We start from the raw sequence: 23555 nt of genomic DNA, 5'->3' as shown, positions 1-23555 counted from the left end.
CATCACCCCTCCAGGTATTTCTCCTGAGTAAAGTCCCTTTGAGACCACCCAAGGCCACTCTCCTAGGAAGCTCCCATCTGGCCTGTGGGAATCTCCCCCTCCCTCTGTCCCAACAGGGCCCGCACTCCACTGTCACAGCCGCTGGCCCGCCGTGGTCTCCTGACTTTAGGCTTCTTGAGGATTGGAGCTGGGGCCAGCCTGTGGGTGACCTCGGAACACCAAGAGTCATAGGCCAGCTTCCCCACACTTGCCCCCCAGGTGGGAGGGAAGCCGCTCCTGTGCCAGCTGCACATGGCCATCCAGCGCCTCACCTGAACCCGGCAGCTTGCCACCCAGGGTCTCGTCCTCACCTTGCCTGTTCTCAGCTGAAACCCAGGCAGAAAGAGCCCAGTTCTATGGTTTGGTTCCGTCCAGTGGAGCCCGAGGAGGAGGCGGGGCAAGGCGTATGTTACCATTTACAGAGAGAGTAAGTGACGTCCCCAAGTCCCCCAGAACCAGCGTGTGTACCTGCCCTCTAACCAAAGTCTGGTGCTGCTCCTCTGATGCCAGGTGTCCGGTGGGCCTGGGAGGGCAGACCCCTCTGACCTTTCCTCCCAGAGGCCACCTGCTCAGGCTGCCCTCACCTTGGGAAAGGGGACGAGGGGCAGAGGCTAGGATGTGGAAGCCCTACCCTGTACCACCCCCCTCAGCCCTGCCTCAAGCCCCAGCCCCCATCTCCCATCTCCCAGCTCGTTCACTTTTTCCACCACACATGTGGGTGGGCCAGCCACCTACCCAGTACTTCTGAGGTCTTGGGAGAGGCTGAGCTTTTTGACACCCGTCTTTAAGAAGCCAGAGCTGGAAAGGGCTTAGAACATCAACCAGGCCCATGCTGTCATTTTACAGATGAGGAAACTGAGGCACAGAGAAGTCGTTACGGCCCACAGTAGAGGGGGTGCCTGAGTGGGGGAGGGAAGACATTCGGGTGGGCCCAGGCGTTGAAATCCAGTCTTCCTGGGGTGACGGAGACACAGGCCTCAGCTTGATGCTAGGGAAGAAACAGGGCTGGAGGTGAGACCTCTCTGAGTCTCAGGCTTCTCCTCTGTGACTTGGGGTTAATGACGGTACCACCTCGCCATGCAGGGACGAGGGCTCAGAGAGACAGTGACGCGTGTTGACAGCTCTGCGCGATGCTTGGCTTGGAGAAGCTTTGAGGAGAAGGTGCTGCTGCTGTTTTGGTCTCCAGGACCCTCCCCCTCGCCCACGGTGGCCCAGCTGCCCTGGCCTCCTGGCTGCGCGCAGGCACACTGAGCATGTTCTCCCTGTGGTCCAGGCCCCACCCTGCGTTTCCTTTTTCCTCCTCTCTACTAGCATCTCGCACTTTCTCCTGTGCATGTCTGTGTCTCCTGCCCTAGAGCTCAGCCCCCCGAGGCAGGGACTTGGATGTGTTCCATGCGGTATGCCCGGTACCCACAACAGCAGGTGCTCAGTATGTTTGTTGAATGAATGAATGAACGTTTCCACTTTTGCCCCTGACTTTCCACCACTAAATGGAAGGTCGTCTGAGATGATGTCTGAGGTTCCTGCCCGCCCTGAGCTGCTGTGCCTCAATCCTGCCCCCAGTGCTGGGCCTTGTCACGGTCTTCATTGGCTGCCACACATGCTTCCAGCACTCGGCACAGCTGCCAATCAGCTTCCCTACTCGCAGACTCCTCCTTTGAGCCTGTGCTGCCCCTGCCCCTGCCTGCTGAGGGGCTGCCAGCCAAGGATGGGCCTCTCAGGAGCCCGGTGACTCATGCAGTTCTGGGCAGAGCCAGGGCCCAGGTACTGAGTGTCCCCGGCTGCTGCAGAAGACGGGTTCGTTCTAAGGCTCCTGGGTGGCCACCTGGTGAACCAGGTCAGAGCTGAGGTCAGAGCATCATGGCCTGAGGCCAAGAGGGTTCCCTGCATTGGGGTGTGTGTGTGTGTGTGTGTGTGTGTGTGTGTAAGAGAGAGCATGTGTGCCCATGTGAGTCAGTACTCCGGTCACTGCTCGGTGTGGAGGTGGCTGGAGGGGGCTGGTGGCATGGCAGTGACTCAAGGACGAAGGCAGATGGTGGATCCCTGCATCTGGCTCCTTCAGCTGTCCCGAGTAGGGGACCAAAGATCCCCCAGTGGGATCAGGGCAAGAGTCACATCCAAGGGCCACCTCCTCCTTCCTGGATGACCTCAGACAAGTGCCTTGATCTCCTTGCGCTGTGAAATGGGCACACGCCCACCAGCTTTTTCAGGGGAAGTGGGCTTCTATAAGGTGCCTGGCCTGGCACATAGTAGGTGCTTAACGAATATCCCATTGTTTTCCTTCCTCCCTGAAGGGCCAAAGCTGAGAACCTGGAGCAGGATGGAGACCCCCTGGTGGACAGGGGTGCTGGGTCTGTGTCGAGGGGAAAGGGAAGCTTGGGCCCCAAAGAGAAGGGCGGCAGGACGGGGATGGCAAGGCCTACAGCTGGTCCAGTGTGGCCTTGGGCACGTCGCTTCGCGTCTCTGAGCATCTGTGAAGTGGGGGGAGACCGTCCCAGACGGTGCGTCTAGCACACAGCCGCTCCTGGGAGACAGTAGGTGCTAGCTCCTCCGGACTGCGGGTTCCTCCTGTCCTGGGAGGGGGGAGCCCAGTGCTGAGGAGAGGAAATGGGGCTGTGAGGCAGCTCCAAGGCCTGCGGTGGGTGAGAGCTGGGCCCCCATGGCCTCCTTGAGCACAGTCCTCCGTTAGCCTGCCGCCAGCCAGCCCTGGAATGGCCCAGAGCCTTTGGAGACCCCGGGAGGTGGCTTTGCCTCTTTCCATCTCCACCTCCTCATCTGTGAAATGGGCACAGTCAGACCTGCCTCACACATTGGATGTCAGATGGGTCCTCCCTCCCTCCCTCCTTTCATCTCTCCTCCTCTCCTCCTCTCTTACCTACCTACCTCTCTCTCTCTCTCTCTGACTTGCTGTCTATCTCTCATCTGTCCATCCATCATCTATCTCCTCCTCCCGCCCCCCCCGCCCCGCCTCGCACGGCGTCACAGATTTCCCACCTGTTAGATGGGTGACCGACGCTCATCAGTGATTTCCAGATTTTCACCTGGGGCCCCTGTGTTTTGAAACCTTGAGTCTGCTAAACATGCTGGGTGAATCGAGTACTGTCCGATTTATTTCCTCATTTCAGAATGTCAGAGCTCCCTGTGGGTGGGAGGTGCATAGATAGATCTGAGCCTCCCCAAGGCCAGCCAAAGGGACTGGAAGCTGCCATAGCCCCACGTTTCCCGGAGGCTGCTCGCCACATTCTGGGGGCCTTCAGGGACCCCGGCCCTCGCGGCCCCTGCGCTGGCCTGAGGCCAGCGCCCAGGGCTGGGGTCCGGGCCACCCTTCTCGAGGAGCGCTGCCATGGAGGGAGTGACCTTTTGTCCCGTTCTGCGCAGGGGCTTTCTGTTCCTCATTGTTTAGCCATGACAGGGCCGTGGGTTTTTTTCTTTTTCTGTCCAAGAGGATAAACAGGCCTCGAGATTGCTCAAGGGAGGGCTGACCCCTCGCCAGCTGCCAGCGGCTCAGGGCTGGAGCCTCACAGGGCAGCAGGAGGAAGTGGAGGGGAGGGTATTTGTGGCCAGATCCAGACAGGAAGAGACCCTGGAGGCCGGCTGCTGGGCAGTGGCCTGGGGGCCGTGGGGGTCCAGCTGCCTGCCTTTGTCCAGGAATCCCTGGCCTGTGGGTAGAGCGAGAGCCCCCACTTGGCCATGGCAGGGCCCTTTCCCATCAGGCCCTTTGGGCCTGACAGGAAATCCTCCCCCAGCCAGGGCAGGTCCCGCTGGGCTAAAGGAGGCTGCCCTGGGGCCGGTGGGGGGATTTCTCTCCCCTGCCACAGCTGCCCCGGCTTTGTGGTTCTCAGGCCCCACATGAGTGAGGGGCTCCCCTAGGTACTGGTGGGGGACACAGGGTCCTGTGCCAGCTGCCCTGTGGGGCAGGGGGTAGCAGGGAAGGAGGTGCGCCCCCCCCCCCCCTCCGGGATGCTCTCTGAGGGGAGGGCAGCTGCCTCTTGGGGCGCGTAGGCAGAGCAGGCAAGCCACACGGCAGCAGCCTGCAGGGAAGGCCTGTTTGGGGCCTGTGGGGGGACAGTTAATGCGCAGTTGAATGGTGCATGTGAAGGGAACAGCAGAAGGTATGGTCTCTCTGGTTAGGGGGCCCCCAGCCTTTGATCGCTGGGTCTCCTCCGTGTGCCCCCACCCGGCCGTCTGCCTCCGTCCATGGGTGCCAGATGCTCAGCGAGGTTCAGCAGCGAGGCACCAGAAGCACTTCAGGAGGTTTTCTTTTTCTTTTTCTTTTTTTAACAGCACAGCTTCCTGGCCCACCCCCTGAGCTGCTGCCCCGTTTGTTGGGGTGGGAGTCAGCATTAATAACAGGCCCCTAGGGTGCTTTGGACACGGGCTATGAGTCCCAAGCCATCTGTGAGGACCCCTGCTGCTGTCCAGGCGCCTGGCTCCAGGACCCAACAGGGGTGCAGGAGGACTGGGATCGTGTGTGTGTGTGTGTGTGCATGCACACGTGTGCCCAGCCATGGGCATGCAAGCTTATGGTCCAGATGGGAATGGAACTGACATTTTTAGGCTCTGTGCTATGCAGAATGGTTCCCACTTCCCGAGCCACCTGCATCTCTCCCAACCTCTCTAGAGCTAACTTCCTGGGGTCTGGCTCTGAGCCTGTGCCTGGGCTTGGGGTGGGGGCAGGGCTCCAGGGGCAGGCCGCCACGGTGGGGACACCTGTACTTGGGCTTCATGGCCCTGGTGCTGAGGTCAGGCCCCTCGAGGAAATGACATTGTAGAGAAGCCACTGCTTAGATTAGCGACCCCTGACACCTGCTACATGCTAGGCTCTGGAGTCATAGCAAGAAGTCACCCCCAGCGCACAACCTCATAGGGCGCCCAGCTGGTGGGGGTCCAGCCCCGTGTGCCAGGAACCCTGATGGAGGAAGGTTGGGATTCTGGGTCCGAGTGATTATTGAGGGAGGGGTGCGGGCAGGGCAGCCTTCAGGGGGAAGCTGCTGTCAGAAGGGACAAATGAAATTTTGTGAAAGGAAGCATCAGTCTGTTCCCGGTGGAGGAGGCAGCTCAGGCAAGTGCGTGGGGCAAGAAGTCACAGATTGCTCCGCAGAAGGAAACCCCAGCCCCTTGGGGTCATCCCCTGATGGCTTCCAGCTATTAGCACTGAGCTGCATGCAGCTCGGGTGGGTCTGGGGCTGCCTGCCAGGCTGAGCGGGAAGGCAGCTGGGTTTCCAGGTCCGCTTTCCTCGATGCAGGGGCCAGCCAAGGGCCCCGCTGCCTCAGGCTTTGGCAGGCATGGCTCCCGACACCCGGGCTACTCCCGGGCGGGCGAGCAGGCTGGGGGTGCTGTGGAGTGGGAGGGGAAGGCAACTTGAGCCTCCCTCCCTGCAGCCTGAGCCTCGGGGGTTCTGGAACCTGGAGGCTGGGAGCCACTATCAGGCAACATCCCCGGCAGCGGGAGAGGAGTGCCCTGCCGGTAAAGGGGGTCAGAGTGGGGAGCAACGGCCTCCACTGACTGGAGTACCTGGGGCCCTCAGAACGGTGCCTGGCACCCTGTAAGTGCTCAAGAAATGGTGACTGTCATCATCACGGCCGTCAACAAATAGCCTTCTACGGGCCCCAACTCTGCTGTGGGCCCTGCGTTGGAGGCTGAGGGTCTAGAGATGACGAGGCCGTCATTTCTGCCCTCTCCATTACAGATGTGTGGTGTGTGTGTGTGTGTGTGTGTGTGCATGTGTGCATGTGCACACACGTGCACCCACGGGGAGAGAAGGACAAATAGGCACCCCATTTCAGCATGATGAGATGATCATAAGAAGGGACCATATCCAGTGTTCAGAGAGAGCCCAGAGGAAGAGGAACCTGAATCAGCCTGGGGGAGTGAGGGAGGGCTTCCCAGAGGAGGCAGCACTCAGCTGGAAGGACGAAGGGGCAATTCCCAGGTGCAAGAGGGAAGGGAAGGCATCCTACCTAGAGGGCGGCTTTGTGCTGAGCACTGTGGTTCTCTGTGACCGAGACCCCTGCCTTCTGGGCAGCTTCAGGGCCCCACATCCGCCCCGTGGATTGTGAGGAGCCAGCTTGCTCAGTGCCCGCACCTGCAGACAGGCATGTGCCACAGATGGGGGAGGAGGCGGGGGTGGAGGGAGCCAGGGCCTCTCCCTTCTACTCCTACCTGCTCCACGTGGAGAAGTCCCCAATCAGTAGGGCCTCAGCAGGGAGAGGGCCACACATTCACAGGACAGGGGACGGGGATCTTGGCGTCAGGCGTGGCGGACTCCGCCAGTTGCCATGCTGATGGCGTCCTTCCTTCCCACTCCAGGTGGTGTTTCCCCGCTCTGTCCCGGAGCCCAGCAACTTGTGCCAGCCAAGAGAATACTACGACGAGAGGGCCCAGAGGCGGTGCAGCCAGTGTCCACCCGGTGAGGGGCAGCGGCTGGGACCCAACCCTCGGACTGGCTGGGTTGCTAGGGGCTGGTGCCTTGGAGGGGGCGTGTGCACAGAGGTTGGGGGAGCAGCTTACTGAACTCCTTCTGGTTCCATGAATTGGCCCCATGCTCCCTCTTGCTTTTGGGGCTTTGCACATGCTGTCCCCTCTTCCTGGTGCACTTCCAAACTCTTTCCCCTGGATGACTCCTATTTATCCTTTCAACCTCAGCTTAGATGTCCTCCTCCTTCAGGAAGCCTGCCTACACTGCCTGGCCAGGTCTCGTTCCTCCTCTGAGCTCCCGTGCGCCTGGCTTCCCCCATGGCAGCAGCCCTTGTCACGCTGCAATCATGGCCTGACTCCTCTTTTGTTGCCACCACTGTGGGCTTGCTCTCCACTGAATCCCCATGCCTGGCACATAGTGGGTGCTCAGTACATATTTGACTGAGTCAATGAATGCTTACCTATTTCACAGATGGTGGACCTGAGGCCTGGCCCCAGTTGGGACAGCCAGGTGGCCCGACTCCCGCTGCCATCCATCTATTCATTCATTTAACCATTCATTCCTATATTATTTATAAAGCATCTGCTGTGTGCCAGACGCTGTTCTAAGTGCTAGGAATACAACAGAGAGCAGGGCAGACAAAATCCTCACCCTCGTGGATTTTACGTTCTAATAGAGGGACCGACAGATAAACCAGCAGAGGAAATAGATGAGCCGAGAGGTCAGAGAGTAAGTGCAGTGAAGAAAATGAGGCAGAGTAAGACAGGTGGAGACAGATGGAGTAGGACACGCTGCTTTATGCAGCGTGGTCAGGAAGGCCTATCTGAGTTGCTGACACTTGGGCAGAGACATGCAAGAGGTGAGGCAGTGAGTCATGCACATATATAGGGAACAGCACGCCAGGTGGGAACAACAGCAGATGCAAAGGCCCTGAGGTGGGGGCCTATTTGGTGAACTTGGGAAACAGTGAGGCTAGTGTGTGGCCCAGAGTGAGTAAGTAAGTAAGCGAGCAGGGACCATGGTGAGGAGCTTGACTTTTATTCTGCAGGATCCAGATCCACTGGAGGGCTCTGAGCATTAGTCTGAGATGTGTGCAGGCCCATGTGTACCTCTCACCTCCCACAGCCATTGTAAGGGACCCCAGGGGAAGGGACTCTTCTTTCTTCTGGTAACTGGCAGAGTCTCTAAGAAGTTACTAGATTAACAGAGCAGTGACTTTGGCAGTTTAGGAATGGGGGCAGGGCTCAGAAGGGAAACTTCCTAAAGATATGCCGTGGGCATTCTCCCACTCCCTGGCGTGCCTTCTCTCCAGGCCTTCAGGAGTCCCCCAGGGACTACATTCCTACTACCTTTTTCTCCTTGAGTTCATACCCCCAGGTGGAGAATTTTACCCAACTCTAAAGAAGAAAAGAACTGGCAAACTAGTTCTCACTAAAGTATTATTGACTAGTAATAGGCAAAGTCCAATAGTGGAATTCCAGGCATCTGGAAAGAGCAGAGGGGAAGATGTTTTATGAGCACTGGGGGTTCAGAAATGGAATGGCAGCTGGCTCATGTTAGATATGAGATGAGTCGATGGAGGACTTGCACCTCCATCAATGGGCCTTCCCACCTAGGCTTCAGAACTCTGGGGCTCTGGGGAACAGTGGATGAGCCCAGGGTCCTGGCAGAAGCCCCACCTCACTGAGACTTCTGGCCTTTGTTTTCTCAGGCTGCCGCGCAAAAAGTTTCTGCAACGAGACCTCAGATACGGTGTGTGTCCCCTGCGAGGACAGCACATACACCCAGCTCTGGAACTGGCTCCCCGAGTGCCTGAGCTGTGGCTCCCGCTGCAGCACCGGTGAGTAGGCCCAGAGAGGGGGTGGTCCCCAGCATCCGCCCCTGGCCACCAGGCGCTTCAGGCCATTTGGCTGAAAGCTGGCTGGGATCACTCCAGACCAGTTGTTATGCCCAGAGCATGAGGTTCATGGGTACAGCCCTTTACTGTTTATCCATGGCTCTTCCATCCTCTGTCTCACTGAATCCTTGCACATGGCCCATGGGACAGGCAGGCCCAGGGCCGCAGCACGAAGACTGCCCACTTTAGAGTCCAGGAAGTCGTGCCTCAGAGAGTAGGCCTGCTCGCTCATGCTGGGATGGAGCTGGAGCAGGACCGCAGGCCTTGGGACTCCCTGGCCAGTGTTCTTTTTGCCCCCTGCAGAGGGGATCCGCCAGCCTGAGGGAGATCAGAGCTCTCTGTGGGCGGTGGGTGGCTGGGAGGGCAGAGTAGGGGTGGCCATGGGCAGGGCCGGTGAAGGCACGAATGACCCTGGGCCACCCTCTCACTCCTCTAGGCCAAGTGGAAACTCAAACCTGTACTTTGAAGCAGAATCGCATCTGCACCTGCGAGCCGGGCAGGTACTGCATACTTCCAAGGCAGGAGGGGTGCCAGGTCTGCGGGCTGCTGCGCAAGTGCCCGCCCGGCTTCGGCGTGGCCAAGCCAGGTATGTGTGGGGCGAGGGCCAGAGGTCCTTGGGGACCCCCTTGGGCCTTTCCTTTGCAGTATCAACCCATCAGCCCAGCCTGGAAACGTGGTAGCCATCCATCTGTGCCCACTTCCCTCATTCGTTCTTTCCTTCAGGCTCCTAGTTAGGCACCTGCTGTGTGCTAGGCCCTGGGGGTCCAGAGATGGATCAGATTAAGCCCTAAGCTACTGGAACATCAGGTCATGCCACAGGAAGATGAACCCATGTGACCCTGGAGACCAGGAAGTCACTCGAATTGGTTAAAGACAAACACCGCCCAGCTCTGTGTGTGTGTGTGTGTGTGCGCGCGTGCGTGCGTGTGTGTATTTAGGGGTAGAGGTGCAGACAGAGGTCTGTGGGCCCCTCAGATGTCCCCCGGGGCTCCAGTGTCAAGGCCTACCTGGTCCACAGAGTGTTTGAGCTGGTGACAGCTTCCAATTTTTCCTTGAAGGAACTGCGACATCAAACGTGGTGTGTGCTGCCTGTGCCCCAGGGACGTTCTCCGACAGGACGTCGTCCACAGATACTTGCAGGCCCCACCGGAAGTGAGTGGCTGGGTCCCCTGGTTCTAGGGGAGCAGGGAGGGGCTGTCCCTGAGTGACTCTGGGGTCTGGAGCACAGAGCGGCTGGGCCATGGGGCCTGGAGGCCCCCGTTTGCTCCCTTGGGTGGAGGCATTGCTGAGCCCGGTTCAACGCCAGGGCCGGTTTATCTGCCGGTGGCCCCCAGGACAGACAGCACGGTGAACAGTAGCCTTGCCCTGGAAGTCAAGACTGGGTGGGGAGCTTGGGGAGAGCGGGAGTGGGAACAGGAAGGAGTGGTCCTGAGAAAGGGTATGGCACACATACTCATTCCTCCATCCCGCTGGCTGGGGCCCTTGCCCACTGGCCTGGCTCCTGCCGGTGAGCCCAGCCACCCTGAGCCCTTGAGCCCTCTGCTGCCCCCAACCGAGCCTCCTCGTCCGCAGCTGTAGCTCGGTGGCCGTCCCCGGCAATGCCAGCATGGATGCCATCTGCAAGTCTGTGCTTCCCACCCCGAGAGTGGCCTCGGAGCCAGCCTCTGTGCCCCAGCCAGGGTCCACGAGATCCCATCACGCGGAGCTGACCCGCGGGCCCAGCACAGCTCCTGGCACCTCCCCCCTCCCCCCGATGGTTCCAAGCCCCCCAGCTGAAGGGCTCATCACTGGCAACTTCTCCCTTCCAATTGGTAAGTCACAAGAGGGCCCCTCCCTCCTCCCTCCTGTCTCAGAGGCTTACTCAGAGCCTGCTGTGGGCTGGACGCTGTACTCTGCTGTGATGCAGGTGCTGGGGGGACTTGTCTTCTCCCGAGACGCAGTGCTGTCAGTGAGAGCCCCTGGTGGGGAGAGGAGGGGTCGGGGAGCTGGTCTCCTGGTTGTCGTTTCTGATGAACCCATCAGGCTATGAAGACGCTGGGCTGGGCCAGGTCATCTTGGGGGCTTCCCTTCTGGGGTTAGGACTGCATCAGGCCAAGGTCTCAAACCGGTGGCCCTGAGGTTGTATGCAGCCCACAGACGTGTTTTGTTTGGCACACGGTTTTCGGGTTGTTCTTTAATTGAATTTGAGAGCCTCTGACCCTGGCTTGCCCCTCGCCTGTGACAACGCCAGCCACCTTTGGTCATTAACTGACCTGCTTGCCACCTGGGACATCCGAGTTTGCTTTTTGCAGCTGTTTTGAGCTTCTCTTTTCCTTCTAGGGCTGATCGTGGGAGTGACAGCCTTGGGTCTGCTAGTAATTGGGCTGGTGAACTGTGTCATCATGACCCAGAAGAAAAGTAAGATTCCGTTCCTTCCTTCCTTCCTTCCTCCATCCTCTTTCCTCCATTGGCTCGGGAAGCTTTTCTGGGCCATCTACCGTGAGTCCAGCCCTGGGCACAGCCTGTGGGTCGGCCGGAGCTGCGTGCTGCAGTCCCTGTTCTGTAGGAGCTTAGGGCCTGGGGTGGAAGGCGCTTCCACTCGCTCATCTACTGAGAGGCCAGATGCCGTCAGGGCCGTGCGAGGGGGAGGCCAGGATTCTTCCCTAGGACTCCCGGGGCTTCAGGCTTTCTGGAGCAGTTGGCCTCTGAGCTGTGTGAGATTTTGATGGGTGGGGTGTGTGCAGGAAAGAAAGGGCGTGCTAGCCAAGGGCCTGGCATGAGCAAAGGTGGGAGGTGGCAGAATGGTTGGGGGTGGTGGAGGGGACTGGCACAGCGTTGGGCCAGCTGGAGCATTGGATATAGAGGCTTCTGTGTGCCTTGTCATTGCCCCCCGCAGGGCTGGGCCTACTCTGGCTGCTGCTGCTTGGGCCCCACGTTGCCCTCCCCATTAGAGCACACGGGCCCTGAGGAAGTCACTCTCCCTGACTTGTCCCCTCTCTCCTCTTTGCAGAGAAGTCCTTCTGCCTGCAAGGAGAAGCCAAGGTGGTGAGTCCCCTCTGCCCCCCTGCCCCCCACTCTCCTGCCTGGTGGGCTTGGTTGTTCCGCAGGAAGCAGCGACTTCCATCGGTTGATCTGTCCAGTGTCAGGTGGGGTGCTGAGCCCTGGGAGGCTGAGGAAGGGGCAGCCCGGGTCTGTCCTCAGGGGTAGGCAGCTCTCTGTGTCCTGGCAAAGGAGACTGTGAGTATGAAAGGCCACATCAGGGAGCAGGGTGTTGGTGGTGCCCGTGGCAAGCATGTGGCCACAGACCCAGGGTGTGGCCTTGGGCAGAGGTGACGTTGCTCGCAGCTCTGTCTTCTCAGCATTAAATGGGGATCGCGTCGCTGAGCCCGCTTGCAGGGCTGTGCCTCTCCCTCAGCTGGCAGCACTTCTCAGCCTCTCCCTGGTGCTTAGCACATCCTCGTGGGGCAGTGGTTTGCAAACTGAGTGCTGGGGTACCCCAGCGTCCCACAGAAGGCCCCAGGGGGTCATCTCTGGGGTCGAGGTGGAGGCTACGGGGCAGGGCCCTGGGTCCTCCTCCCGCTTCAACCAAAGCAGCTCACCTCTGATCTTTTTATGAAGTAGGGTCCGTGAAGGACTTTTGCTAGAAACATTCTGGTCTTCCATCACTTCTCCATCAGGAAGGCATTCGGCTGCAACTAGCTGCAAGCTGAAGGGTGGCTTAAAGCAACGGGGCTTTATTTTTCACACCTACCAAGACGTCGAGGGGTTGACCGCTGCTGGAGCGGTTCACGTGCATCCCCTGTGAGGCCAGCGGGACCCCAGGCTCTGCCATCTTTTTAGTGTGTTGGCTTTTGTTCTCTTGCTGCTGGCCTTAGGTCATAAGATGGTGATCACCACTTCAGATGTGACCTCTGGGTCTGAGGCAGGAAAAAGAGGGGGAAATGGCCAGCCAGCCACAGTGCCTTTCACCAGGAAACCAGCCGCTCTCCCAGAAGCCCTGGGTAGACTCCTCCTTTCGTCTCCCTGGCCAGAATGGTGTCACGTGACCATCCCTAGCTGCAAGGGAGGCAGGAAGGGGGCGCTTTGCCATCCAGCCTCTGTGGTGGAGGATGGCAGGGAAGAGGGTTTGGAGACAGGTATGGGCTGAGCCGGCACAGTGTCTGCCGCAACCCCGTACCTGGTGGGCAGGGCACTGTTACAGGCGAGGGAGCAGAGTCTGAGGAGCTCCCTCCATGCCCCCGTCCTGCTGGGGTGGCGTTTCTCAGCCTCAGCAACGCTGACATTTGGGGCCTGAAAATGCTTTGTTCTGGGGGGCTGTCCTGTGCATTATAGGCTGTTCCCCAATATCCCTGGCCTCTCCCCACTAGAGGTAGCAGCATTGCCTTCCAGGAGTGACAACCGAAAATGCCTCCAGACATTGCCAGATGTCCCCGAGAGGACAGAGTCACCTCTGCTCGGAAGTCACTGTGCTAGAGAAGAGCTCAGCCCGGGGCGGCCCAGTGCCTGAGGTCTCCCCACGGCTCTGGATGTGGCAGGGACCAGAGACTGGTTTCATGTCCTGGTTTTGCTGACCAGGACAGAGGTGCAGAGAGGGGAAGTGACTTGCCCACAATCACACACGCTTGGCCGAGGGCTTGTCTCTGGACTCCTGGCGCAGTGCTCCTTGACCTGCCCTCCAGTATTTTAGCAGACATCAGCACTGGTTTGGGAGTTCAAACCGTTTCTCATTCTCCCAGGGTGCGAGTGCCACCCCTTCCTTTCTCTGGTTTCGGTTCAGGGATGCTGACAGCTGCTGCCTGGTGGCTGGGGAGCCAGTGTGCCCTGCAAGCTCCACCTCAGCGGCCCAGCCACCGTGCTCCTTCCCGGCCTAGCGGGTTTCCCAACACGCAGTGCAGCAAAGATGTCCTGGGTGGGGCCCTGCAGCCTCCGCTTCCTCTTTCCCTCCACTCGGTCTTGTGGTTACTAAGTGTGAGCAACTCAGCTGCTATTTGTTTAGCACTGTTGTGTGTAGAGCCCAGTGGTGTGCTGGTAACTGGCCCCCCCAGTGGGGAAAAAAAAACCCAAACCCAGATTTATGATGTTTGCTCATTTCTGTGTTATAAACGCTCCCACCATGGCCGAGTTCAAGCTCCCAGGCCTTACTGAGCGTGGGGTTGGGAAGAAACAGTACAGGTCCGAGCTGGTTCCAGCACAGCCCTGGCTGAGCCCCGTGCCAGGCTCCCTGCCTGCACCATGGCACTGCATCCCCACACTCCCGCGAGGATGCAGCATCCTCATCCCCATTTTACTGGTGAGGAAACTGAGGCTCAGGGAGGTCCAGGTACCCGCGTAAGCTTAGACCCCTAGGGAAGGGGCCTAGCCCAGGTCTGAGACAGTCTGAGGCCACAGGCTGCGCCTTCACCCACCATCGCTTCTGCTGGGGCAGACACTCACGGCTGCTCCAAGCACCCCCAGCCCTGGCAGGGCCTGCCCTCAGCTTGGTCGCTTCCCAAGGGCCCTTCAGTCCCTGGGCACCCTCCTCTGACCCCTTGCTTGGTCTGTGACCCTCTCTTCCTCCCCCTGGCTGCCAGTGGTCCCTGCCTGGTAACGCTGGAGTCCAGAGCGTGGTGAGTCAGCAGCCCCACCCTGTCCCTCCAGGCATGGCAGGACCAGTAGCTTCTCTGTTTAGAAAAGGCCAGCCTAGCCATATGCGTGAGCTCACCCACAGCCGCCCCCACAGACACGTGCACAGGCTCGTGTTTAATAACGAGAGTGAGCATTTATGAAGAGCGGAACGTATGCCAGTCACAGTACGGAGCATTGTCTTGTCTCACAGCCGTGCTACGACACAGGCAATATGATTGTTGCCCCACTTTTACGGCCTAGGAACTTGGGCTCAGAGAAGTTGAGAAACTTTCCCAAGGTCACACAGCTAATGAGAGTGGCCTGGGACACAAACCTTGGAGTTCCTCTCTTCACCACCCCCAGCACTCACGTTAACTGCACTGCTCACAGATGTGCACACATGCGCCCACACACATAGACACACATGTGTGCACACTTCACATACCTGCACACCTGTGCATATAGGTGTGTGGGCCTCATGCACACACACTTGCACACACAGACACGGCCCCTGTGGGCCTCTGGAGGACCCAGCTGCTGGCTCTGCCAGGGTCTCTGCTTCTGCTCACAGCAGGGCTGGGCCAGGCCGGGACTGGCTGGGATCCTGTTTTTCGAACAAGCCCTCTCGGTACTCCCCCTTACTGGGTCCCAGTCTGAGGAAAGGACTCAGGATGCGTCTGCCCCACTCAGAGCCTGCCTGAACTTTGTAACTTGTGGCTTTGGAGGAGGGAGGTGGGCTGTGACCTTTGGGAGTTTCTGTTCTGCCTGGCCCTTCCTACCCGCAGAGCAGTGGGACACGGGCCGAAAAGCCCCTTCTCCGGGGTTGTGAGGAATGACATTTGGATGCGCCTCCCCCTGTCCCCCATCTCTCCAAGCTCAGAGAGTGCTGGGGGCAGGGGCCAGTGGCCAAGGTGAGACCACCTGGGCAAAGGCTCAGCCGGAATTTGGAATGCCCTCCATCCCTCCAAAGCTGGGGGTGTAAACCAGGGAGGCAGGCTGCGGTGGGAGGGGGGCAGCTCTGGTACCCTGGTCTGGGCTCATCCTGCCCCTACCACGGACCAGCTCTGTGATGCTGAGCCCCAGACTCACCCTCTCTGGGCCTCCGTGGCCTCATGGGACAGCTGGCAAGGGATCCTTCCATGCTGGAGTCCGAGGATGTGGGCTGGCCTCGGAGAACCGAGGGCTGGGGCGGGCTTAGGGGTCTGGAGGCCACAGCCATGGTGGGCGGGGGGCCGGGGTCTGCATTGATGGCCCAGAGTGAGCAGCTGCTGCTCGGAGCTCCTGGAATTGTAGCTCCCTCTGAAGCGAGCCCAGGGGTCTCAGCCCTTCCCGGGGAGGGGGGCTAACATGCCCGCAACCCCATAGCAAACACCCGCCCTGTGACCCTCACTTCCCCCTACCATGTTAGGCCGTGTCCCGCCAGCTCGTAACTCACCTCAGTTCTCATTCTGCCCCGGACCCTCTCGTCCTGCTCAGGGCAGCAGACGAGCTCCTTTCTGGGATCCAGCAATCACCGGAATCCCAAGGCAAGGGCTTGTGTGCCTGCTCAGTTAGTGTGCACAGGCACCAGTCTCGGGGTGGAATTTCCAGGTGCCTCCCAGCACTGGGCGCTGGAAACGGGCACCTTGTCTTGAGCCCCTAGAGCTGAATCCCCAGAGACCCAGGAAAGGCCTTGTGGGTTTTAGCCTAGCTGTACCATGTTCTAACTGTGTGACCTTGGGCAAGTCACTCAACCTCTCTGGGCCTTGGTTTTCACGTCTGCAAAGCAAGGATAACACTGGGCTGTTGGAAGGATCAATATACTGTCTTGGCGGGACTTCAGCACACTGCTTGGCACCGGCTGGCGCTCAAACGTTGACTAATGTTTTGTTTTTGTTGTTGATGATGATGATGATGTTCTGTGAAAAGAAGACATGAGGAGTCACCGAGCAGCGGGGGGAATGGAGTCTGGGAAGGGCTGTGGAGACAGCCTGGCTGAGGGTCCTAGATAAAGGGCTGTCTGCACGGGATGGATTGATGGATCACGAGGGCCAGATAGTAAATATCTTAGGCTTTTGGGGTCGTATCGTCACCGTCACAGCTACTTACCCTGCCGTTGCTGCAGGAAAGCAGCTGCAGATGCTGCGTAAACAATGAGAGTGGCTGTGTTTACCGACACTGAAACTGGAACTTCACGTAATTTCACGTCAGGAAATTAATTATTCTTTAAAAGCTTTTTTTCAACCATTTAAAAATGTAAAAACCATTCTTAGCTCGCAGCCTGTACAAAAACAGTAGCGGCTGGATTTGGCTTGTGGCAGGGGTTTGCCTACCCCGGATCTAGCAAACCCTTGTGTGGAGCTCACCATGTAACAGAATTGTTCTGGGCACTTACAGATACCCAGCCATTTAATCTTCATGACAGTCCTAGGATGTAAGTTTCTATTTTCCCTTTATAGATGAGAAAATGGAGGCACAGAGAGGTTAAGTTGTCCGAGGTCACACGGCTAGTGAGTGATGGAGTCACGAATTGTACCCACATTGTTTAGTTCTGGAGTCCATGCTCTTGGCTGCTAGGCTGGGCCACATCACCCTGTGCTGATGGAGTGACCTTCGGAAAGTCACTCTCCTGCTCTGAGCCTCTGTTTCCTTAGGCAAAATGAGGATGAATGTCCTGCCCCACCTCTGAGACTATTTGGCGAGCAGGGCCGCATGGCCCCTGACCTCATAGGGGGCAGACAGCTTCCAGTCACAGAAACCACGGAGAATCACAGGTCCCGAAAGTGCTGTGTGTGGAAAGAGCGTGCAGGTGTGGGCAGAAGTGCCGTGTAAACTGTGAAGTGCGGTGACATGGGGTGCGGATGGTGGCGAGAAGAGGGGAAGAGTTGTTGGCTGATGGGCTGACCACTCTCCCTCCTCTCTCCTCTCCATCCAGCCTCACCTGCCTGCTGATAAGGCCGGAGGGGCTCCGGGCCAGGAGCAGCAGCACCTGCTGACCACGGCGCAAAGCTCCAGCAGCAGCTCCCTGGAGAGCTCAGCCAGCACCGCGGACAAGAGGGCGCCCACGGGGGACCAGCTGCATGCCCCAGGCACGGGGAAGGCCAGCGGGCCTGGGGAGGTGCGGGCCAGCTCCAGCAGCTCAGGTGAGAGGCGGGAGCGCACCCGGCACGTCCCCCTCTTCGTGTTCCCTCCTGCTTTCTGTCTTAGTCGTCTCCTCCTGGCCGCCCCCGCTGGGCGAGGCCGAGCTTCCAGCAGGGCAGTCGAAGCCCTGGGTGACCAGCCTCGGCTCACCATCCAGCCCCATCTCCTGCTCCCCGTCAGGGCCGCCCTGAGCCACAGGATTCCTTCAGTCCTCCAGACTCACCCAGACCCTCCTGCTTTGCCCCCGCGGCTTCTTTCACCAGGAACACCCTCCTTCCAGACAATCCAGCTTGTCCTTTGAGTCCTCCACACCCAGGCAGGGGGTTTTCCTGTGTGTTATAATACATATGGATATAACACACAATAATGTTATATTATTACACAATTACCATATGCTTACATAATTATTATGTATTATTATATTATATTAATACCTATTATATTTTACAGATGGGGAAACTGAGGCCCAGAGAGGTTACACAGCTTGTTCAAGGGCTCACAGCTAGTAAATGGAAGAGCCAGGAATCACCCCTGGGCTCTCAGGCTCCAGAGCCCTGGGGCAGAAAGCTGAATGACTACATTGTGTCCCCAGGGCTCCACTCCCTGTGGCTTGTGGCCCAGTCCCTTTGGGACTGAGGCTCCAGGCTTGTGGGGACCGTGTGGGCTCTGGGGAAGCCCCTGCTGCCTTGACACAGTCTGCGTTTTGCCCTGGAGCTGGTCTGTGCCAGGCGCCAGCCCTGGCAGGCAGCGCCGATATCCACACTTGGCTGTGTTTTGTGGTGAGAGGTCGGGTCTGCTGGCCCGAGGCCCGCTCACCTGGCGGCACTGGCTGGCGGGAGGTCAGGAATGACCATGGACTCGGGTCAGTCCCAGATGCTGTCCCGGCCGCTCTGCTGCCATGAGAATCTGCACAGGCTCCTTAACCCTGCCAGGCCTCAGTTTCCTTGTCCAGAGATGAGCATGCCGCCTCCGTGGCAGGGCTGCAACAGCCCTTCCTGCCTGTCCCCTGACTCAAGGATGTCCCTTCTCTGACTGAGGTGGCCCACTTCTGTCTTCTCTACATAGCCCGTCCTCATCAGTGTGAGGTCTTGTCAGTGACCCCCATCCTGAGAACTCCCCAGGAAGGGACTGGGCCAGTACCTGGAACACAGCAGGTGGCCCTACACGTTTGTCGAATGAATGAATGAGCTCCAGATAGCAATTCTTGGTCTTTGTCCAACTCTCATTCATCCATCTTTCCGATTTCGTAGTGACACTTCTTTCACAGCCGACCAGGTGTGGCTTCGTCCCTGGCCCCGTGTGTACCCCTGACCGTGTCTGCCCACCCTTTCTCCCCTCTGCCCCTTCTCTTTGCTCCCCACCTGTCTGTCTGGCCTCTGCTCTCCCCTTCTCTCCCTCCCACCTGACACCTTTCTCTGCTGTGGCAACGGGTAAACCCAGGGTCTGTGGTCCCCCATCCGCCCCTGCAGTGTCTGATTCATGATGTGCAACAGCTGTGGTGACTTTGGGTGACATTTGGGGGCTGTGGAGGCTCAGGGTGGAAATTTCCTTCCGTCTCATGATTTCAGCCCTCCGTCTCCCCTGCCTGCTTGGGGCTCTTCTAAGCAGAGCAGCTACCCGGCCCCGTCCTCCTCCCAGGCCGCTCTGGAGTCTGGACGACAAGCGGCCAGCGCTCCCCACACCCCGGCCACCACGTTCGTTGGCCCCAGCAGGTCCCACAGACCCGGGAGCAGCAGCAGGTCTGGCTTTCTGAGGGGCCCCTGTGTGTCCAGCCCCTTCCATGCGTCTCCTGGCTTGGCCATCGTGTGTCCCTCACCAACTGGTTAGGAAACTCAGGTGCTCGCAGGCCCTGGGCGGGAAGGGGACCTGCTGCCCGGAAGCCCTTCCTGCCCGTGGCCTTCAGGAATTGGGCCCTCCATGATGGCCTCTCCCTCATCTGGCTCCCAAGGAAGGCTATAAATGCAGATTTTTAAAATGTAAACTCCTGAATTTTGTGTTGGCAGCCAGTTCACTTAAATACACTACCACCAAGGATAAAACACACCTGTGGGCTGGCTTTATTCCTTCCCACGTGTCCCTGTCATAGGCACTAGAGACAGAGTGGGGAACAGTCAGAAGGGCCACACTCCCCTGGACTCAGGGCCTGGGGGAGGAGACAGAAGTGAGCACCCAGGAAATTGATTACCCTGGAAGGAGCTTGGGTCCCACGCTGGAGATCACAGCAGAGGAGGGATGGAGGGACATAGGGAGTGATAGATTTAGAGAGGACAATCAGGGAGGCTTCTCAGAGGAAGTGGCCTTTGAGCTGAGGCCTGAGAGAAAGGAAGGAGTGAGCCGTTGAAATAGGGAAGAGATTTCCAGCTGAGGGAGCAGCACATGCAAAGGCCCTGAGGCTTGGAGGGCTCAAGGAGCTGCAAGGAGGTGAGTGTGGCTGGAAGGAATCCAGCCACGATTGCAGAGCAGGAGGAGATGGGGCAGGGGATGACAAACACCGGGTTGTGCAGGACCCCGTAGGCCTGGCAAGGACTGTGGTGTTTTGAGCAGCCAGGTTCTAAAGGGCTGGCTCTGGCTGCTAGTGGGGGACAGGGTGCATGCGGGGGAGCGTGGTAGAAGCCAGGAGACAGGTGGAGATCGTTCACACTGGTCCAGGGGCGAGTGGAGGGAGGTTGCATGGGCAGTAGCAGGAGGTGGTGAGCCTGAAGTATCTTTTGAAGGTGGACCAGGCAGCAATTGCTGAGTGATCGGGTATGGGATATGAGAGAAAAGTGAATCCCAGCCTTTGAGGCCTGGGCAGCGGGGTGGATGGTGGCACTGCAACCTGAGACGAGGAGGAGCAGGTTGGACAGGGTGGAATCAAGAGTTCAGGCTGAGGTGCAGAACAGGTGGTTGGATATTTGGGGCCAATGTTCAGCCCCAGCGTCACTGAGAGCGTCACCCATCTCCAGGAGCCGTGCAGGATCCGGAGATATGGCAGGGAGCAAGCCAGAGTTCTCCTCGCCTGTAAGGAGATGGATGCGGTCATTACACCCAATTTACAGCTGGGCAGACGGAAGCTCCACTAGGCTGTGATTGGCCAGGTTTATGGAGGCAGAGCTGGGATTCGAACCCAGGATTGTCGGGCTGCAAAGCTCCAGGCGTCCCAGCCTCAGTGATGAGGACAAACTGCCGCCATCCTGGAATCCCCAGATTTATGAAATCGGGGAGGCAGCTCTGCATGGAGGAAAGAGATTGGCTCCTGGGGGTGGATTTGACGCTGCGTCTGGCTCGATGTTTAGTCTCCGTAAGGGAACAATTTCCAAGCCCTTTGATGCTGATTCTCCCGCATACAGAGAAGGGGCGACATGCACATAACCCGGGGACAGAGGCTTCTCTCCGTTTCGTAGTTGTGGCCGGGACTGCTGGTGCCTCCTGCGGTTATGGGAGAGTAATTCATCTTGGTTGCTTGACCGGTATCCTGTCGTGTGTTCTTCCCGTCCCTGCTCACTTCTCTGATTTTTTGTGGCGGTTTGTTTTGTTCCTGGAGCAAATCGTCTCCTCCCTTCTATGGAGTGAGTTGGGCTAGGTATTCTTATTTGACAGATGAGGAAACTGAGGCGCATGAAGGTTAAGTGACTAGCTTGCCCAAGGTTACACAGCAGAGCTGGGCTAGAATGTGGCCTCTAGGCTCCTGGCCTGGTGCTTTTTTTTTTTTTTTCCTTGAGGAAGATTCACCTTGAGCTAATATCCACTGCCAGCCCTCATCTTTTTTTTTTTTTTTGGTATGTGGGCCACCACCACAGCGTGGTCACTGACAGACAAGTGGTGTAGGTCTGTGCCCAAGAACTGAACCTGGGCCACCAAAGTGGAGTGTGCTGAACTTAACCACTAGATCACCATGGCCGGCCCCAGGGCCCAGTGCTCTTAATCTGCCTCTGTGGCAGAAGACAGGCTGTGGAGACGTCCCCCACTCCAAGACCCCCCGACTGACCGCCCTCTCCCTCCTGTGTCCAGCAGAGCCTTCCTCTGGCAGCCACGGGACCCAGGTCAACGTCACATGCATCGTGAATGTTTGCAGCAGCTCCGGCCACGGCTCGCAGTGCCCCTCCCAGACCAGCTCCACTGCGGGGGACACGGATGCCAGCCCCTCAGACTCCCTGAAGGACGAGCAGGTCCCCTTCTCCAAGGAGGAATGCCCTTGTCAGTCCCAGTCGGGGGCTTCAGAGACTCTGCTGCAGAACCCAGAGGAGAAGCCCCTGCCCCTTGGCGTGCCCGAGGGAGGGGTGAAGTCGTTAACCAGGCCAGCAAGGGATGCGTCACAGCCGAGAGGCGCTGATCTCTGGGCCTTCTAGGCCCCCAGCCCCAGGACTCTGGCTCTTTCTGGGCCAAATTCCTTTAGCGGCCTCCAGCCTCAGCCTTCCTCTCCCCTGCAGGCAGAGGGACGAGGCAGGGAGAGTCGTGGAAAGCTCTCCCGTCATGGTGCGCGTCCCTCCCAGAAGGCTAGCTGGGCATGGACCTGCTGGGCAGCCCGGGGCGAGCCCTGCCTCTCTGAGAGCTGCCCCCAGCCTGTCCTGCGAGCTTGGCTTCTGCAGCCCTTGTTGAGATCTTCCTCCCTGGGCCTGCTGGGGCGGAGGGGTGCCGTGTGTGCCATCTGTGGAGCAGGGCAGTGGAGGAAGGGCAGCGCCTTAGCCTGGATGCTGGGACTGCGGGCCGGTCCCAGCGGGGGTGGGGGTGTCATCCACCAGATGGTTCTGTGCCGGGCGGGGCTGGCAGTCCCTGTAGGGCGGTCCCCCAGGTTCCTCAGGACCCTTGAAAAGCACCACCTCCAATCCGTTCCTGCCAGCTCCACCTCTTGTACAGTGGTGTGAAAACCAGCTGCGCAGAGGCCCAGGCAGGCAAGCGGAATGAGGGCCCCGGCCGGGGCAAGATGGCAAACCACTAACCGATAGTCTTCCACTTTTAACATGTGGCAATTAAAAAGAAAAAGGAAGCCCCATGAAGGCAACCAAGCCAACCACATAACAAAGCCAAACTCAAGAGTTTGTGTCCTCTGCCTTTGACCTTCGTTTCAGGTCCCCCCAGCTCCGGCCCCTGCTCCCTGCTGTGTGGGGTGGGTTCTCCCATCAGGGAGTTTCAGGAACTGGAGATGACTGAGGCCCGCAGCCATCTCTCTCCTCCTACCTCAGCCTGGAACTTTCTCCTTTGCCTCCCGAGAGGCTGCTCCTGTTTTCCCTGACCCCCTCCTGCTGTTCCTGGAGGCCCAGCCCCAGGGGAGCCATGGGGCCGTGTTGGTACTGTGTCCGCTGCGATCCCAAGTGGATGTGAGATGCCGAGAGCCTGTCTTGTGTGTGTGTGTCTGTGTCACGTTGTGGGTCTGTGTAGCCATGTTGTCGGGTTGAATAGCCTGCCTGAAGCAGCTGAAGCTGACAATTCTGCCAAAGGATTCCTTCATTAAAGAGGCACCCCTCTCCCCCAACACACACCCCCGAGACCCTGCAGAGGGTGGACAAATGTGACCTTGACCAGATTCTGAAGGAAGGTGGGTGGGGACTCCTTGAGAAGGCAGTTGGGTCCCAAGCACTTGGATCCCTTGTTGAAAAATTCCACTGGACTTGAACTTGGCAGCTGAACCTTTGGAGGGTGGGAGAGTCCAGCCATTACAACGGAGGTGGGAACGGCTTCCACCCTGGAATGGGGATATCAGCTGCCTGGACTGGCTGGGGTCTCGGCCCACGTTCGACCCTGCAGGGCGATGGGGCATGTCTGCCCCCTGGTGGACAGTCCTGGGAGGACCTCGGCCACACTGTGATCTCCCTGCAGAGCCAGGAAACTGGAGATCGGAAGGAGACCCTTTCTGGGTGTGGCCTCAGTTGCCCAGCTGGTGTTGATGCCCAGACAATGAGTTTGCACTGTTGCTGGACAGCATCCTTGCTTATCAATAAACCTTTTGTTTGTTGTACACATTGACCCCTGGCTCTGGCTTTGGGTCTGACCTGGGGTTTGTCCATGGTCCTGCTTGCCTGCCACCAATGTGTAGGGGGACATGGAGTCATGGCCAGTGGAGTCTGACAAGACCGTGCTGTGGCTGGATCCCAGAAGCACCCCCACTACAGTTGCCCTTGCTGAGAGCCCGGCTGCTCCCTCAGATCTGAACAGTAAGATGGCAGCTTCCTGCCCACAACCACCCAGCTGGCCTCAAATATGCCCTCGTCACAGGCCCTGCCACCTCGGTCTCCTCAGCCTGCTCTTGGGGTTGGGGTCGGGGCCTGCAGATCTGCTTGTTCACCTGCAGCCCCCTTCCTCACTCCGGGGAGTAAGGCTCTGGCCTCCGGGACGCCCCAATCTTGGGGACACCTATGAGGCCCACCATTGGGTGCTCAGATGAGCCTGGGGACTCTGGGAGGACAGAGAAGGGCCCCAGGCACAGCCAGGGGGTCAGGAGAGGGGTCTGGAGATGACCTCTGACCTGTCCCTGAGGCATGAGCAGGAGCTTTCCAGAATAAAGGAATGGGAGGAGGTTG

General features: G+C 58.7%; 1 protein-coding gene across 3 annotated transcripts in view; it reads left to right on the top strand.

The window, feature by feature from the left end:
• Window positions 1-22993, top strand: part of TNFRSF1B (TNF receptor superfamily member 1B) — a 33611-nt gene extending 10618 nt beyond the window's left edge. Inside the window, exons 2-11 of one of the 3 annotated variants that reach the window (XM_046662701.1) lie at window positions 6350-6449; window positions 8170-8298; window positions 8792-8941; window positions 9414-9507; window positions 9928-10166; window positions 10675-10752; window positions 11345-11379; window positions 16853-17060; window positions 18627-18797; window positions 21052-22993. In XM_046662701.1, the coding sequence (XP_046518657.1) occupies window positions 6350-6449; window positions 8170-8298; window positions 8792-8941; window positions 9414-9507; window positions 9928-10166; window positions 10675-10752; window positions 11345-11379; window positions 16853-17060; window positions 18627-18797; window positions 21052-21386 (1539 nt within the window). In that variant the 3' untranslated portion in view covers window positions 21387-22993. Of the gene's footprint in view, window positions 1-6349; window positions 6450-8169; window positions 8299-8791; window positions 8942-9413; window positions 9508-9927; window positions 10167-10674; window positions 10753-11344; window positions 11380-16852; window positions 17061-18626; window positions 18798-21048 lie in introns of all 3 variants that reach the window. The other 2 variants (XM_046662704.1, XM_046662703.1) reach the window with 2 other exon arrangements.
• Window positions 22994-23555: the final 562 nt, after the last annotated feature.

Source organism: Equus quagga, chromosome 5, assembly GCF_021613505.1.
Source record: "Equus quagga isolate Etosha38 chromosome 5, UCLA_HA_Equagga_1.0, whole genome shotgun sequence".
Taxonomy (NCBI): Eukaryota; Metazoa; Chordata; class Mammalia; order Perissodactyla; family Equidae; genus Equus; species Equus quagga.
This window is presented reverse-complemented; position numbering and strand designations above follow the sequence as displayed.